At 31.6% G+C, this 18,754-nt stretch overlaps 1 protein-coding gene across 1 annotated transcript in view; it reads right to left on the reverse strand.

Moving 5' to 3' along the window:
- LOC106126180 (glutamate receptor 1) overlaps nt 1-15,837 on the reverse strand; it is a 50,201-nt gene extending 34,364 nt beyond the window's left edge. Inside the window, exons 1-4 of the mRNA XM_013323672.1 lie at nt 15,623-15,837; nt 9,858-10,010; nt 5,893-6,020; nt 4,677-4,806 (exon numbers count right to left, since the gene is read on the reverse strand). Of these exons, the coding sequence (XP_013179126.1) occupies nt 4,677-4,806; nt 5,893-6,020; nt 9,858-10,010; nt 15,623-15,722 (511 nt within the window). The 5' untranslated portion in view covers nt 15,723-15,837. The remainder of the gene's footprint in view (nt 1-4,676; nt 4,807-5,892; nt 6,021-9,857; nt 10,011-15,622) is intronic.
- Nucleotides 15,838-18,754: the final 2,917 nt, after the last annotated feature.

Here is an 18,754-nt window from a genome sequence, read left to right on the forward strand (position 1 = left end):
GACCTAATGAATATCAACATAAAATTTCATAAAAATTGATGAAACCCTTTCGAAGAAGTATGGTAACTAGCATTGTGATAGATATTTTTATATATTATTTATTCTCGACACTCTATATCGATAAAAAATAGGTATTAATCATCATTAGCTGTCTTGACTCTATTCTATCTTTGGTCGACACAGATTTACGGGTTCCAAATCCATCCATCATTTTATACATCATTTCTATCTTAAATTATTATAACTTCTTAAATACACACATAAATAAAACTATTTTTCTTATAAAATAATTTAGGTTAACTATGGGATATAAATGACATAAATTTAACTAACCTAATTATACTACATTTATTTAATTTTAGGTATAATCATCATCATCAGCTCACTATACGCCCCCACCGAGGGGCTCGGAGGCTACCCTAAGTTAAGGGTGATTAGGCCATAGTCAACCACGCTGGCCTAGTGCGGGTTGGTTGACTTCGCACAATTTTTTTAATTTCTTCTCAGATATGCGCAGGTTGCATCACGATGTTTTCCTTCATTGTAAGAACGTCAGATAAATGTACATATATAAATAGGAAATCGTAAAACACATTGGTACATGACGGGATTCGAACCCAGGACCTGCAGATTGCAAGTCAAGTGCTTGACCCCTGAGTCACCCACGCTCTCTACTTAAATTTTAGGTATGATATTATTTATTTTTAAGCCTTTAAAAATATATCCCAATTTACGTAAGCTTAACATCTTTCCTTATTACGTCACTATACCCACATTTAAAACATAACCGTACATTTTTCATAACACGACTATCTTTTGTTTATTAATTGATGTTATACTGGTGATACAAATATATAAACATACATCGTACTTAGATATTCGAAACGAAGTCAAAGCAATCTGTCATACGTTGCAATATCTGATTGATTATGCGTCACAATCATGGGTACATTTGGCTGCATTGAGATAGCATTGTATCGACACAGTTAATTAACTTTGAACCAGCTATCTCATACATTATTTGTATCTTACGTACATTGCAATATTATTTTCGACTGATTAAGATGATGATTGTTACAGTTTAATATGGGCACTAGTTCGCGATTGAGTCCGCGTTGAATAAAAAAACTTAATTAATAGCGTCTGTTTTTCCAGACTATGTTCTATGTATATGCCAAATTTCATAGAGATTCCTTCAATCGCTTTGGACATACCTTCAAACATTCCATCCATCCGTCTAAACATTTGCACGTATAATATTTGTTACATATACATAAGTTTCTTTAATTACATAGTGATGACTGTGGAATTACAGAATATAATGTAAATTCCGGCAGCACTAAATTTTTTATCACTTACGTAAAGGGTAATGATTAAAAATCCCGTCGATCGTTTGAATCCTTCTCTTATAAAAAAAATAATATAGATAGTGGTAGTTAATAAGTTTTTTTAAACTATTGTTTTATAAGCACTACGAAATATTTGTATTTTGTAGTGCTTTTAAAAGACACACAGACACGTCTCGCCGACACATCGCTAAAGCCGAAGTGTTAAGCCGCTCAATAAAAGTTTGGTTGTTGACAGTACGACACTTCCTCTCTCTTTTTTCACTATTTAATTACATTCATATTATTTATCGTACTATAATTCTATATCAAAAGTCTTAAATGTGAATATTTACACATTTTATATATTATAATTTCGATGGATCCTACGCATGTAGTACACCTCTTAAATCGATTTTCAGACATTTTTTTAGCCAATGTTACACTTCCTATTTTAGGTTATTATCCGGATCTTGTTGCGGTCAATAATCGAATAAAACTTATTGCGTAGGATGTAGAGTTTAGGAAGTATCGAATTTAATTCAATGAAGATTTATTTATCACCCCATTTGCCCGGTATTAAGGAAGTCAAACTGCATTGTTGATGTGAGTAAAATACTCAGTTATCTATTAATGCATTCAATGCCCAGACAACTTCATTGGAGAGAGTTGGCTCGATACGTACATAAATGTAAGCCTCTCACGTGTAAATCGGAACGGACAGATATTGAACGAGGTCAGTCATTTCCTGACATTAAGTCTAACTTGAGGTTGACTGAAGTCCATTGCCAGTTATTAGACTGACATTTGGAAATAGCAGTTGTACTAGTAATATTCTTAAATGTAGATTAGTTGGGCTACCAAACCACGCGTGGAACATCGTACCAAAGTTGCAATACCGACTTTATGTTAACACAAATGAAGATCGAAAATGTTTTTTATACATGTATACTCTTACCACAGAAACAAAAAACCTTTTGTGATTTGAAAAAAGAAATAAAAAAAACAGTTTAATATAATGTGTAAAATATTTTACCGTTATTATATTTATATACTGAACAAAAGTCGGTCGAGTTAAGCAACAAGTACATGGGTTGGCGTTGACTATAAATCCAAGGAAGTTTCATAACTCGAAGCAATAGCTAAGCAACGTAGTCCCGAATGAGATGTTCTACCCCTTTACTATACCTAAACATTATTTATGCCTCCAACAAAATCCCTGGGAGTTTGGAGTAAAGGTGAAATATCCAAGTAGGTCGAACAACTATGTTATACATATTAGTATTCCGTATTTGAAGTTTACTGTTACGATAATCTGAAAATTAATTTGTTTATATATTTCACTGAAATCTTAACAGAAATTGTATCAGACTAAAAGTATAAAAGTCATAAAAACTATTTGTACTTTTGACACAATTTGTACATCTATATATATAAAAGAAAGTCGTGTTAGTTACACTATTTATAACTCAAGAACGGCTTTACCGGTATGGCTGAAAATTGGTGAGGAGCTTAGAGCCAGGAGACGGACATAGGATTATCCATTTTTTTTCGAAATTACGCCTTGAAGAGCTGCTTTTTATTTAACTTACTAATATTATAAATGCGAATGTTCAGATGGATGTGATGTGGATGGATAAATGGGTGGGTTACACTTATTATTTTTTTATATATCCAGTCGCCGGCGACAGCTAGTTTAGAATAAATATAAAAATTCCTATGCCTAAGCATTGAAATACTTCTAAAAGGTGTCCAAATGTCGAGTAAAGTTTACGAAGATAGACGCTGTGACAGTGTCAATAAAGGTAAACAATTCTATCTTACATCAAGGCGTTATCATAAAGTATTCGGCCAAATTAAACAAAGTTGCGAGTATTCAATTGAGGCACCCTATTAAAGGGGGGGTGGTGGTCACAGCAGAATTATAGCAGAATATTAGCAGAAGCCAGGCAGCCGCAATCTCTTTCGTGTCGACATTTTATTATCGGACAAGTCGGCCGCGCTGTAATCCCAAGCGAACGGTACAATTTACGATTTATAAAACCGCCATTTCTGTTGTAAAGCGAAACGATAAAGAGAATGTTACGAAGCCGACATCCGTGCAACGATCACTACGTACCCTGACCCTTATCTTAATATTCACTGATATTAAAAAGTTAATAAAGGTAATGATACATACGTTACAGACCAGTCCTGAACATTTAAACTGATCATATTACACCGATATTGTCTTCAGTCGCAACGCTACGAACTTAACATATTTTTAAGAAGCATTCATATTTTCATTAGAAACTAATATAAAAATTATTTGCCTTCTCACAAAGGCAAAAATTGTAAATATTTTTTTAACATCCGTTCATACTTAAGTTACCGTGGTTTGGACATATGCGGAGGGATGATGATGATATAAACAAAAAAGTAATGAGATTGAATGTGGATGGCGACAAAGGTAGAGGAAGACTAAAAAAGTATGGAATGACTGTGTGATAGAGGATATGCGTAGGAAGGGGGTAGATTCAGGTGTGACGGCTGATAGAGATATAAGGAGTAGTACATATTGTGCCGACTGTCAATAGGCATAAGAGCAAGTTGATGATTATCCAATCATATTATATTAAATAAAAAAATGAGATTTGAAAGATTTTTTTTTAAACTAATCAGAAAACTATTCTATCATTAATGTACACGTTTTTAGATTAAGTAAACAAAATTTTCTACGACTATAATTTCCCTGCTTGTGAAACCGTCAACACTCAATCACTTGATTATCAATTAGGCAAATTAATTATGTTATAATATTAGACGTGCGTTATAAAGCAACGTCAAAACATAACAGTCACGATACGGCATTGATAGTATAGATATTAATTAGCTTAGTTTATAAACAAACATACGGAAATTACTCCAAAATTCAATAATACTAAGCTTTTAATCTCGTATAAAATACTTACTAGTTATAAAATAATAGCTTTATTAAGACTAAATAAATACTATTTTTCTCTGGCATTAAATTTTAAAAATAATAATGGTTGTTATTTACGGATTCTTAATTAAAATCAATATTCGATTCAGTAAATTCAAATGTTATGTTTTCGTAAGAATTAATTTAGAATATCCCAAATCCTTAAGCAAACCAGCTGACGCTCGCGACTGCGGTAGCGCGCAATTAAAAGAAGGTTTTAATATGCCTATATATCCTTCCAGATTATGTTCTACATCTATGCCAAATTTCAGCGAGATTCGTTGATCCATCCATTTATCCATCCATCTAAATTTTCGCGTTTATATTATAACATTAGTAATATATAAAACACAGATTGAAAGGAAAAAAAATAATATCTTGGTACTTACCGTCATGTGAGTCGTACATGTAAATGATTTCCTTCCAGCCGTAGTACAAAATAGTGTCGACTACAGCTTTGTGATAATCAGGTCGCATGCTAACCGCATGATCAATTAACCCGGATGATGGTGGTATTACCTAATAAGAGAATAAATGTACTTTAATTGTTTATTTAACGCTATTGTTATGTTATTCATTAATTAAGTTTGTTCAGACATACTGAAAGCGGCTATGATATACACAAATAAAAGCATATTGCATAATCCCGGCAATGCTCATTTAATTTTGATTTTTATTTAGAAATGTCGTTACGAAATAGTTTATCTGTTATCAAAAAAAAATATTATTCGAAATTCGAATAAAAGCTATAAATTAGGAGGAACGCAACGCAACATGCCAGTGACATGGCAACGATGGACATGAATGTAATGAAACTGAAAATTCTTCAAAAGTAATTTCTTTTATTTAATCTTTTACGATAAAAAAATTACTACATAATTAATAAAGGATACAGGATTTTTTTGAGTATAATATTCGTAGTATTCAGAGTAGATACATAATTTAAAAAAAATGTTTACATTATTTTTTTTACAATTTGTGACTTCTCTTATATTTTTATTAATATAAATTGTCACCGGGTGAGCAAACTACATATGAAAGCTTAATTTTTACAAATCGTTCCCGCAAGTTAAGCATCGAAATTGAATCAAAAGAATTACTGTCAGCAGAATCCGGTAGACACTTAGAGAAATCGACTTTTTCCACAGTCAGAACATTTATATTCATCAAAGCTAACGCTTGATGCCGACATTCTGCTTTAGTGAACGTGAGGAAAAATGCCATTTCTCCGTCCTTTAATAATACTTGTATGACTCTATTTGCTAAGTTACGCACTCGGTAAAATGCTTACTTAACAGTCCACTCATATGCCACATATAAAGCTCGTGGATATTTTATTAATTATGTCTACAATAATGTATTTTGTATAATAATACAAAAGATTTTGTTCAACGCAATATTTCAGTAAAGTTTTTAATTTTAATAAAATTTAATTTGGAATATATCTGTAAGAAGTTTAAGGTTTTTATTGGATAAAATGACTATAATTATACCGTATTACTAATATCTTCTATTTCAGTACATTAGTTCACTAATAGATAGAACATAGTTCACTAATAGGCCGGGGTTGTTTTTTATCATAAAATCTAAGGAAAAATACTTTACCTTTTCAGGAAACCATGGCGTGACGAATGGCATTTGGAACGTATTGGTATACGAATGCAACGTGTCGAAAGATTCCGGAGTCACTGCGCCGAGCATCGCAAACACTCCACGTGCGAATTGGTTGCAAACTGCAAAGAATACGATTATAAAAACACCTCGTAATAAAGAATTATTACCTTTACATTAGTAGTGCCAATATAGTTGTACGAATAGGTCACCTTGTACAATGAAATCCACAGCAACATTGACAATGGCTAAGTAGACAATGGTTATGTTTCGTTTGATGAGAGATGTGGTGAAGTACTAATGTTAGTCTTCTTCGACTTAACATCATTGAATAATAATGACCATTATTACCAGCTCATTACATGTCCCCACTGTGGGGCTCGGAGTCCAGTCAAAATTAACGTGGCTATATTCATCCACTCTGGCATTGTGCGAATTGGTTGACGTCACATATATAATTTAATTATTTCACAGATATGTACAGATTGTATCACGGCGTCACATCACCGTAAGGACGTTAGATATATAAATAATAAATCTAAAAACGCTTTGTTATTGGAATCCAGAACTGTAGTTTAAAATTTAAGTGCTTAACCCTTGAGCCGCCGACGCTCCGAGAATTACTGGTAGTTACTACGGACGGGATGACTGAACACTTTTACCTAATTAACCACAACTTTAACGTATAATGAGATGTAAGAGAATACGTTAAATGTCACATTTTAGTTAAATATGATCCAGAATTTCTATAACTTTTGCGCAACCATGATTTCAAATCCTATTTGCACTAGAGCTTCATAGGGTTCATTAAGCTCCTCAAAACCACAAAAACAAAAAGTACCAGGTTTACATTATAAAATACCAGGTTGATATAGATAATGTCATGAAGAGAAAAGGACGCTAATCATTTTAATTCGAATATTAAAAGTAACTGCCAGTGTTCGAATTTGTATTTGAAACTGATGTATCCGTTGATTTCTATATAAAAAATTATCAAAGACAAATTTTTTGCTATATGATATTACCAATTTAGAAAATATTTAATAAAAAAATAATTAAATATAACTAAGTTTAGAATGTTAATATGTGAATTATAAACTTGGTACCTATTTGTAAGGAAATTGCGTGAACAAGTGAACATAAAACTTATGTGCACCAAAGGTCATAAGGCTATTTAACTTTTCTTTATCAAAAACTCTTCGATTATGAATTATGGTTGAATTTCGACTAATTGACGATAGTTTAACTAAATGTACTAAAGGTAAATTTGTCATTAATGAACAATAGCCGAAAACTTATTATTCAGCACGGTTTCGTGAAATGCAAACCTCGTTGTTGTATTGTTACCGTCACCCAGTTCCGCGTTGAGAATCCAATCGTTCCTACATTTTAATTATTGAGGTACTTACTTCTTAATTTACCGTTTCAATAATATTAATATTGGACAATTTTCTCGAACTTTTAACATTCGCATTGATAGTTTTAAATATTTTCGATGTTTTTCGGTTTCATATTTCAAGCGAGTATATGGTTTCGCTAAAGGAACGAATTGATATCCATATACATATGATATAAGTTGAAGTACCGTAAGGACATCGGATAAATGTATAAATGTAAATCGAAAAACGTATTGGGTACATGGCGGAATTCTAACCTATGACCTACAGATTACAAGTCAAGTACTTAACCTCTCAGCTACTGACGTGCTTGGCACATACCACTAATTGGCAAAGCAGAAGAAAGAAGACATTTCCTTTTACCTATACATTCCATGCTTGCTATTAAGGAAAGGTTTGTAAGGGGATTTTTTTTTTCAATTAAATTAAAAACGGCATTTTGAGAGTTACTTGAAATTTTAACGCTCATTTAAGTTGAAAATGTAACGTAATATTCATCTGACGTCATCACCATCCATTATCTGAATGGCAGTGTATCTTTGTGTTAACAAATAAAGACTAAGGACAAATTTCCTACTTTAAAAACGTAAATAGGTATGTTGAATGAGAAAATTCTTTTACTTTAAAGTATATTAAATTTAGCCCCAATGACAGGCTTTTAAGGTAATTGCGTTAGGGTGCAATTACAATGGACGGAGGTCCCCAGAGCGGATGTCTATCAGTGAAGATGAAATAATATCCGAGATAAAATGAATGAGAAATTTTAGTTAAGAATCATTTTCAACGCTTAAACTTTTAAGTGAACCATCATTTTCTTAGCAACTCCTTTATTAGACAGAAATGAATTTCAATGAAATTGTTGAATAATTATATATTTTGTAAATTCTTAACATAAATAAAATTCTATTTATTACTTTTATTCCATGTTTTATGCAGTATTAATTTCTATTGAAATTTATCGCAAATTCAACAAATACAATTGTCTATTTATCAGACATTCATACATCAAAGCTTAATTTACATAGATACGAAATGGCTAAGTATCTAGTTACATAGATGTTATTTATATCTATATATGTACATAGATACTGTATAATTTATTACTGGAAGCGACGTACGGCCTAATCATGGACGTGCAATGGAAATTCAACAGTAGATCTCAATCTACAATAGCTTAGAATAAAGCGTATTTCAAATGAGTCCTTTATAAATTTGCATAAATTAAATTGTGAACGGCTTGAAACAATTTTAGTCGCCGCTTTAGATTCCATATTAATAATCAATTCATTACAATGACTTTGTACTCGTACAAATGAAATTCCAGACAAGCTAAATCAATACGCGAACATTGTTGCTTTAATAAGAGGCACAGTATTTTATTAATTAATACTATGCCATCATCCACTAGATATATTATTATAGTAAAATGAATACTTGTACTTTATATTTAATGTAAATTTTGGACTACATAAATATAGATTTTTTTCTATTTGACATTTATATAATGTTTTCGTGGCATGTAGAAAAGTGATATTTCACAAAACACCATTATGAGTGATAATTTATAAAACAAATGACATTAAATGTACCTAACCCAGTTCTGAGTAAAGCAGACGACACAGCTATCAGGAAAATACTCGTCATTAGAGCAAATAAGCAAGCCGACCGCGGTCTGCGCTCATCCTCTTTCACGGCCAATTTGCTTTTGTTTCTCCTTTTAATTTCCGTGTCAGTATTTTCGTATTATTCCCTTTTTTTACACGAAATATGTTTCCACTTCTATCTATTGTTCATGTTTTTTTTACAACTAAACGAGGCGGTATCTCGTCGCGAGGCGAACGCAATGACCCCTGCGATGTCGTTCTACTGTAGCGATAAGTTTGATGTCGGTTTTTGAAGAAAAATGTCACAGAGGGATTTGTCTTTATGTTCTGAGAAAAAAAAATTAACAAACTTTATGAATAACCTTATTTCGCAGCTCTTTGCCCTTCGTCAATGTCTACAATTTTAGTCCCACGAGCCGCAAGGGATAGGTAAATAAGAACGTAAGTGCTAAAAAGGTAGAATTGGATATATCTTTTTACTTAATATTTTAGTTTTTTTTTATAACAGAAGGGGGCAAGCCAGCATGGGGAACACCGAGGTGTTCAACGAGGCCTATGGACATCAGCAATACCAGAGGAACCACAGAACTTTGCCGGTCTTTGAGATGGTGATACGCTCGCTGCTAGTTTTACGTATTTTAATAAATAATCGGCTTCTTCTAGCTAAAATAGTTTATTCCTACTAATACATATAATTAAAATAAATACATTTCATTTTCTGTGTAAAAATATTGAGTAAAAATTTAAACCTTTGAAGGTAAAATTTTAAATTTTATATTTTATTTATAAATGCTTACTCCTTACTAATATTTTATTTGGAAAATTATGTTAAAGTCGTCGGAACTGGCTTCACAACTTTAACTGGCGATATTCGTTGAAGCAAAAATGGCGTATCATTGAGAAGTGAAAGAATTCCAGTTGACCTGTTTATATGTGCTAAATGAAGTCCAATACTTACTAAGTCGGGATAGCTTGAATGCATCAGCTGTATTAATGACGTCGACGTACGCCTGCAGTTCCAATCTTTTGCTACTTATGTTCTGGTTGTGCACCGTCAACGCATATTTGAACACATTCTGTATCTCTTCTGTGTTTTGATCGAAGATTGCACCTGAAAAGAAACCAGTCTTTACTCCTCATAATCTAACATTATTTGAAAGATAACTGAAAATATTTATAAGTTAAAATTATTCAAATGTCTAGTACTTGATTTTCTACCTAAAAAATCGAATAAACAATTATATGGTTAAAAACATCGGGTAACACAAGACTATTATTGTTTTCTGAAGTGTAAATTCTACTAATAATTTTCAGAAAACATTTAAAAGACTTAAAACCAATGGAGTATAATAGAGAAGCTCTTTATCATTAAATAAAAAGCAAGTATAGGACGACCTCATTCTCGGAGATGTCATAGTCTTGAAATATAGCCGCTGACCGTAACGTTTATCGGAATCACTGAAGCAACCATTCGCTTGCTCCTTAAATGTGAACGAATCCTCTAGTTCATTTTGCTTCACTTGAAAACTATCGTGTCTTTTTTCACTTTAACTGTGTACGAACATTATTCTCCGAAAGCAATTCTGTGTCGCTTGAGTAACTACTAATACTCCTACTATTGTTCAATGCTTTATAAGCTTTTATTTAGGCCTTCTTTTACTCTAGGTAGGTATTACAAAATTTGCTAAACTTGTTTTTAATTCAAGTTCAAATTTCGAACGCTGTTTCTATAGCAGGTAAATTTTCTTGCGACTTTTTCTTTGTCCACTATTTTATAATCATATGCTTTTCATTATCGAAATTCTGGTTAATTTTAATTATCTTCTGTTATTTTATATAAAAAATATAGCATGTAAAATTAATTTTAAGTTTCGTGTAAAAGTTCTTAAGCGCTAAAGTATTGCTTCTTTTGAATGCTGGTCTTCATAATTTTATTCTTTATAATGTATTTTATTATAAAGCGGATTTGTTTGTACTACGAAGTATCTTACCTGACTGTGCGAGACCAGGAACTTCATTAAAAAAAGATTAAAAGAAACTTTCCCAGCGCTACAAAAGTGTTTTAAACCTCGGTCGTCCTGTACTAGTGAATTCTATGAGGCGATATAATCGCAACTTGCAATATTACTGCAGTGGCCAAAAGTTTATTTGCGCATTATCTTTGCAATTTAAAAGTCACAGTACTTTTAACTACGGTATGTTTGAATACTAGTTGATAATTTACGGAAAAAGACGAATCGTCATACATACTATTTCTCCTTTTAACCATCATAAGGAAATATTGCAAGGTTTCTGAAGCCCTATGAAGGGAGTAATCAATCAGAGAAACTTCTGAGTACGCGTAGGTATTAGAAATGCAACGTTTTATAAACTTACGCAGATTATTTTTCCCGACTGCATATAAAGTACATTTTAATTTTATATAACTTTGATTTTAATTATATGTTTGTTGTGAAAGTTTTAAAAAAATATATTTTGGAAAAATTCGATTTGTAATTTATTTTTGTCATAATCTTATAATGATAACAGAATACACATTTTTGTAACCGCTACTTGCCCTTAACTCTTGTAATCGAAACTGGCCACTAGCCAAATATTCACATGCGAAATCATTACCTAATTACATCTCATGTTATACAAATAAGTTTAGAATTAAAACGCCAAATCCATTATTACTCGACAAACTCACTTGTATATACTAATAGATTGCTGAAGCAATTTAATATTTTAAAATTCACCTTTGTTTTATAATGAAATAAATTAAATTGTAAAATGTTAATTTCTCAACTAAATATCTTACTGATGAATACAAGTAACGATGTTGTCTGTCGATTTTATCTGTACTTACTCGTATGATGAATAGAGGGAAATACTACCAAAATTCTCGGACTACCAAATTTCATCAAATTTTTAGAGAAGATTGCCTAAATGGATTTCTTATTAGTAACCCTAAATTAAATGAGTGAACAGCCTCAACCAAGTAATCAGAGATCTATAATCTTAATTATATGGCTATTGGTTCTTAATATTGTGTTGCTAGTTTAAGATTCCGTGGATTAGTAAAAGTAGATCGTTACGATTTCAGCAATATAGGTCGGTATAAGAGGGTAACTGGTAAGATAACTTTCGAAGCTGGTAATGTAACGAACTTTATTCAAATATTGTTAAAACTTTTCTGGCTGTTGTTTTGAGACTCAATATGCTTGGAAAATTTGGTACATTACATTGTTCGCATGATACTGTACATGCCACATATTCATAATTCATCTATATTGAAATCAATTAGATATTGCTATTTAAAAAATAATTAATATTATTATTATATTGTATTTTTTTTAAACCGTAAGACAAAGAAGTGCAGTAAAAAAAACCCGAAGGACAGAACACCTAGTAAAAACATAAGATGATTTGAAATAGTAAATAAAATGTTAAAATAATATATAACAGTTGAAAATTACACATAAGTTGCTCACGTACCACGAAAAATAAGGCCAAGCTACTCGAAAGTGAGCTAAATGGCCTCTGCCTCCTAATCACTTGGCAAAGCGCAATGCGAAAGACGTTGAGAAAACGCTCTTTCTAAGCTTCTGATACATTGCTGTGTCACTTCATGTTCATCATTTGTCTTAAAGGTTATTAACTTGCTTGTATTAGCTTCAAACATAAATGTAACTTTTTCTTTCAAAGGCTATGTTTTTTTGCCAAATCATTGTGTCAGATTAAATTGAAACTTTACATAATATTTCTGCACACGATTATCCGGATGATTATTTATTTGAATTGTAAAAATGGACATTTCCGATAAACATATAAATTTAATTAATTGAGGACAGCGCCATCTAGTAATAAAATACTATAATAAATTATTTTTATCAATTTTCAATTGTTACACTGAAGGAAAAAAATATTTTTCGATAAAGGTATTCAATTATTTGTATTATATGGTTGTATTCATTTTTTTTTGTTGAAATGTTACAAAATCTTAATTCTTTTTTTTAATGTATGAAATTAAGTGTATTCGCCTTTACTATTTAAAAGTATCGCTAGCAATACAGTTTCTATGTAACAACAAAAAAAAATAACTTCAATTGTTAGCAGTATCAAGCTTGAAATTTTAGGTATATCGTTAAAAAGTGTTACGAAATTTTTTCGCATCAAATATTTTTTGTTAAAATTGTATTCAATTTTTTTACGTATGCGAAGCTTTGAACATCATTGTTTTTACTAGTTTCATTTCAAATATAGTTTATATTCAAAGTAATATCTAACTTGTTCAAAGTTTTTCGTTTTTCGACAAAGCATCAAACTGTATAATGGACCTTTTATTTAAGGGTTTTGTTTTTTTAAATTATTTTTATTTCCTAAAATAGGTATTTAACTTTGTTTTTTACATTTTATAAGCTAGCGTTTGACCAAGATCCCACCTGGTGAAATGGAGATTTGGTCGAAAGATGGTAGGCGCTAGCTTAGTAAGTGCCTATTCACTCTACTTTTGAAGGTCCCAATATCATATTTAGACGGAAAAACAGAGGCTGGCAACTTGTTCTAATCCTTTGCGGTAACCCTTTATTTATACGTACTAGCTGTCGCCCGCGACTCCGTCTGCACGGGTTTAAACAATAGATATTACCAGATTCTCAAACCTGCTGAATATGCATATTAAATTTCATAAAACTCGATCAAGCCGCTTCGTAGAAGTATAACAGGAAAATTATAGATATAATATGAGGATTTTTTTCATTAAAATATTTAAAATGATTAATATTTCACGTGTATTTATAATTGAATCATCATTAAATACGTTTGTAGTTCATTTAATTTCCAGTAGCACATGTTGGTACGTACAAATAACCACTAATACCACAAGATTAAGTCCAGTTGGCGAATGCCTCAGAGAATACTTTCCTTTTTCTCTCACTCGTCTTTAATTAGGGATGGCACTTCGAACGCAAAGCCTTAATTACGAAGTATCTTGATTGTGGAAATACGTATTAGATGAACGTATCTTAACAATATAGAAAAATATAGATGCAGTGGAGAGGTATGTTCGTTTTATATTACTTCAAAGTTCAAATATGCTTAACTACTTAGTAAAGCTTACATGAAAGTATTCGAAAAAAGTAGAAGTAAATCACGTGTTTAAATATTATTTTATAAAAGTGTAGCTGTCGCCCACCACACTGCGCGGAACATAAAAAATATAATTAGTATCCTATGTGGTCTTCTAGACTACGTTCCATATTCATACAAACATCCATCCATCCATCCATCCATCTAAAAATTTGCATTGATAATATTGGTAGGATTGATTCGGCAAATAATTCTTTATGAAAATATCAAAAAGAGAGCCATTATTTTTTTTTAATTCAAAATATGAGATAAAACCTGTATACTCCTAAAATGGTAGAACAGAAGTGGGTAGAAATGAAATAATTATGAAACTATGTAACTTTAAGTTTAATTTATTATGCTGAGTTTTATACTCTATCAGTGCTGAGGATAGTTTTATGAGTTGTTAGTTTTATATTCAATTATAAAATAATATTTGTTACCTTAATTTATTTCATTATTAGCATATTAAGTTAAATGTATACTTGTCATTATTATAATTTTAATATTATAATATTGAAGAGCACATTTTGAAACAAAATATACCATTCGAGACAAAGCCGATGATCGGATTGTGACTTCCGAAGTTTCCGAATAATTCAGAGTTAATCTTTGACAGTTAAAATATCATTACTTTTCATTTAAATTTCCAGCAAATATTAAATAAAGCTAATAAAGATTATTTATGAATATTTACACATTTTGAAAACAATATCTTTTGTATTAAGATTCATCTCATTATCATAAACATAAAAAACGCGATGTATGTCCACGATAAACTTCTTAGCCGAATACTAAGTATATAATAATAAGTAGCTTATGTATTATCCTATACTATGTTCTACATATATGCCTTTCACCAAGATCCGTTAAGGCGTTCAGTAGGTACCTACTTTCGCATTAAAAATTTTAGTAAGATTTGAATGCCAGTACGAAGTCCTCCCGACTTCACTTATCATAAAGATATAAGTTATCTAACCACCTATGGATGTACACATGTCCAGGAAGAGCCCTAATTCGATGGATATAAAATTTCAATACCCAAATCACACTATCCAATCCTTTAACTGTAATTATATTAATAAAATCAGTATTCTAGATTTTACTTAAATCAGAACCGATTTTTTGTTATGAAGTAAAATATTTTTTAAATAAATTATAGGTACTATACTTCATCGTTCTAATGAAGCGACTTAATCGTTGTTCATAATCCATTAAAATTAGTTACACATTGTAACCCCCTACTTTTTGTAGCACGCATTAATGCCCGCGTAGCGTTGTAGCTAATCTCGTAGCAGGAGGGAGTAACAGAGACAAACGCATTGGGGTAGAAAGAGAAAATCGATATAGCACATTCTGACTGAGCGAGAGGTTAACCAGTTAAAGGGAGTGCGCAACAAAACATACAAACGATATTATTTACGACAAATTTCTACAATTATAGTAAAGTTATTGAAATTAATAAAAAAAACATAAACTTAATTACTTTAAAATCTAATTCACTAATGTAAGGACGAATAATACTACGCATTTAAAACCAGAAAATAGAGCTTCAATTTATTTATTGATACGAGTTAAATAAGTGACAGTACCAAAGTAAGTAAAGTGACTTACCGACTACAATCTTCTCTGCGGAAAAAGGCTGTGCCGACACCCCGACGGAAAACAATAAGGAGCCGGCGATAACAAAAAGTAATGTATTTTTTCGGACCATCTTCTCTAACCACACCCGTACGTATCCAATATATATTTATAATTTCAATTCCATGCTAGGAACATCATAATCAAAGTGAATTTAGCGATAACTATGAGAAACGTGAACGATTAAGTGTCGGGATGTTGCGCGCAAACCTGAGACTTAGCGACTGGTGGCGAGGCGGTGCGGGGGCATGGGGCGCGGGGAGGGGGGCGGCCCACCCCCGCCACTGCCTCACTCCCGCTCACTGGATTATTTCACCCGCAACAATAACGCAAAATTTATATTAGTCCAAAGGATTTTTGCAACCTTTTATATAAAGTAATCTTTAAAAAAATTATACACGTTACAGTATTAATCTAACTTATGTTTTTTTCTCTGTAATTACGTATGTGATTATATTATAAAGTAATAGAGATATCTATGGATACCGTGATAGCCGAAAGGTTCGTTTCAGCCACCCGTTTACCCTCCGGCCCTTTCTCCCTCACACATTAGCCAAAATTCTCAGCGAAACCGCTGATCCTGGCTAATACATTTGTATTAAATATATTGAATTGATGTTAAGCTTCCAGCAAATTTATAAAAAATTGTAGAAATAACTCATCTTACTCGTAATATACATAATGTATAAAAATAATATTATGGCTATAGCTTAAAAAATGCAAAGATTTTGTTGTATCTTTTTATTTTTATAGATAAATAAATGCTGTATTTAAAGGCAGTTATTTGTAAAAAAGGTAAATGTAAAGCATCGTGTCTTGGGTTATAAACAATTATGTAACTCACAACATTAATATATAGTTGTACCTAAAACGATTCTTAACAAGTTTCATTACTTACGTTAACGAGCTTGAGTGCTTATATACGAGTACATATGTATATTTTTAATTTGACACAGTATAAAGTAAAATTTAACAAATAATGTAATTATCTGATCCCCTATATTAAAGTGTACCCACCCTTGTCAGGAGAGCACTTTCTCATGTTCTATCATAGGAAATTAACGTCAAACAAAATATTTGAATTTCGTCGTCACATACAATATAAAATGTTTTAAACCCTTATATTAAATAAGGTATTCTTGTTTTCCTACGATGCGTAGTTATTACGTTTTCATCTTAATAATAGAAATAGCATAAAAAGTATGAAATAGATTCCTGAGGTTGGATAAAAATTTAGAAAAACCTTCTTATTTGTAATCTTTTTAATCAATAATTAAATAACAACAATACTTAAACTTTTGATTTTTTAAATTGAAAATGTTCTTATCATTGTCACTTCAGCGTAATCGCGGGATAAGTATTATTGCTTCATTTTTAATAAATAGTTAAGTAGATGTTAAAATACACCAAGTTATTTCTACAGCTTTCGTTCAAAGACACCGAGAATCGTTTTCTCGGCTTACAAAGTCGCAGGAAATTAAAATTTAAGTTTGTGATTTCTTTTTTCGTAGATATACTACTTTAAAGATAGTTGAAATAGAAAATAAATCTCAGCGTGATTAATTTTAATGTCTCTGAGTTGGAATAATAGCTGTATATATAATTACAAGTTTAAATTATTTAATAGGTTTAATCATACGTAATTTTTTTTAAATAAAAATTTTACTTTTTAATATAGACTGATTAAGTTTGCATTTTATTCTTACTAATATTGTAAATACAAAAGTTTAGATGGATGTATGGATGTGAAAGTATCTCCAGAACAGCTAAAGGGATCTCACTGAAATTTGCATAAGCTACTAATAAAGTTTTTTTTTTAATTCTGAGCGGACAGAGTCGAGGGCGACTGCTAGTATTGTTTTAATTTAGGTAACAAACCAATTTTATTGGACTTTAAAGCTTATAGTAAGAAAAACATTGCCTTTATAAGAATACAAGTTTAAAAAGTTTTGTAAAGTTATGTCGTAGTAAAAGTAAAATGGCAATAAATAAAGACTGCTAGCTATGTACGTTAAACTTAACTTCGTAGCAAATTAAACTCTGTATACCTACTCTAATATTAATATTTAACATTTTGGACTCATTACTTATACTTTATCCTTTCAGAACACTTTTATTAATGGAAAAAATCCATTTATTAGGCAATGAAAGTGCTTAAGAACAGTGGCATTAGAAAAATGTAGCTGTGTACATTATTATATTAATGGTCGACCTCTTTGGTGGTATTACAATCACGTATTTAGAAACCTTTTTTTTATAGGGGAATGTTTCATGTACTCCGCGCCCGGGGGGGGCATGCGGTAATTATGTGGGATTCTCTTCCGGATGGGAAGCATACCCACTAAACCCCTCTGTTCCTCCTACGCATCATGGCAAGGACACGGTCACGCTTGCGTTTTCGTCCGCGACCTCGCCTGCGTCAGCTGCCGAAGTAGCTCCCACTGTGGGGGAGGGACTACCTTCAGCCTCAGGCGCTGGATCCCCTCGTATCCAGCGACGTATTTGCAAACTTTCATAGCTAATGTTAGCATCTTATAATGTTTGATTCTACCCTGATATTAATTACAATAAAAGTGTTCATAAATTCATTTTTCTATTAAATAACTTGAATAAAGCAGTTTACCTAGAATAAGGCACGGCTAATTCTCACAATTGATGGGTAAACGATTCGATCAAGTTTGCAGCAGACAAGTAAAGAAAAATAGCATAGAATTTAATTCCACGGAGCTTGAAATCTAAAGATTGTTTTAATAGATAGTTATCTCAAATATAAGAACAGATCGTAGTATTTCTTGGTAGAAAGCTCTATTTTTTAAAATATCTTCTTAAACAAAACGAGTAGGAAGTTTAATATCTTTAAGGAATTGACGAACCGCAGTCCCCTTGAAAGCTCAAAGGGGAAATAAAAAGATATTTCCATTGCAAATTTGGGCAAGTTTGATTTTGATCGCTACTTCGGGTAAAAGACGATGAAAAACAAGGTTGGGCTCGAATCTAGTTTGAAGTACGTAAAATGCAAATTTTTCAGTAACTTAAGAAGGAAATGAAACTAAGCTGGAGCACACTGATTACAAACATAATTTATATATTCATTTCAAACTTTGA

This window comes from Papilio xuthus, unplaced genomic scaffold (genome assembly GCF_000836235.2).
Source record: "Papilio xuthus unplaced genomic scaffold, Pxut_1.1 DF825017.1, whole genome shotgun sequence".
Classification (NCBI taxonomy): domain Eukaryota; kingdom Metazoa; phylum Arthropoda; class Insecta; order Lepidoptera; family Papilionidae; genus Papilio; species Papilio xuthus.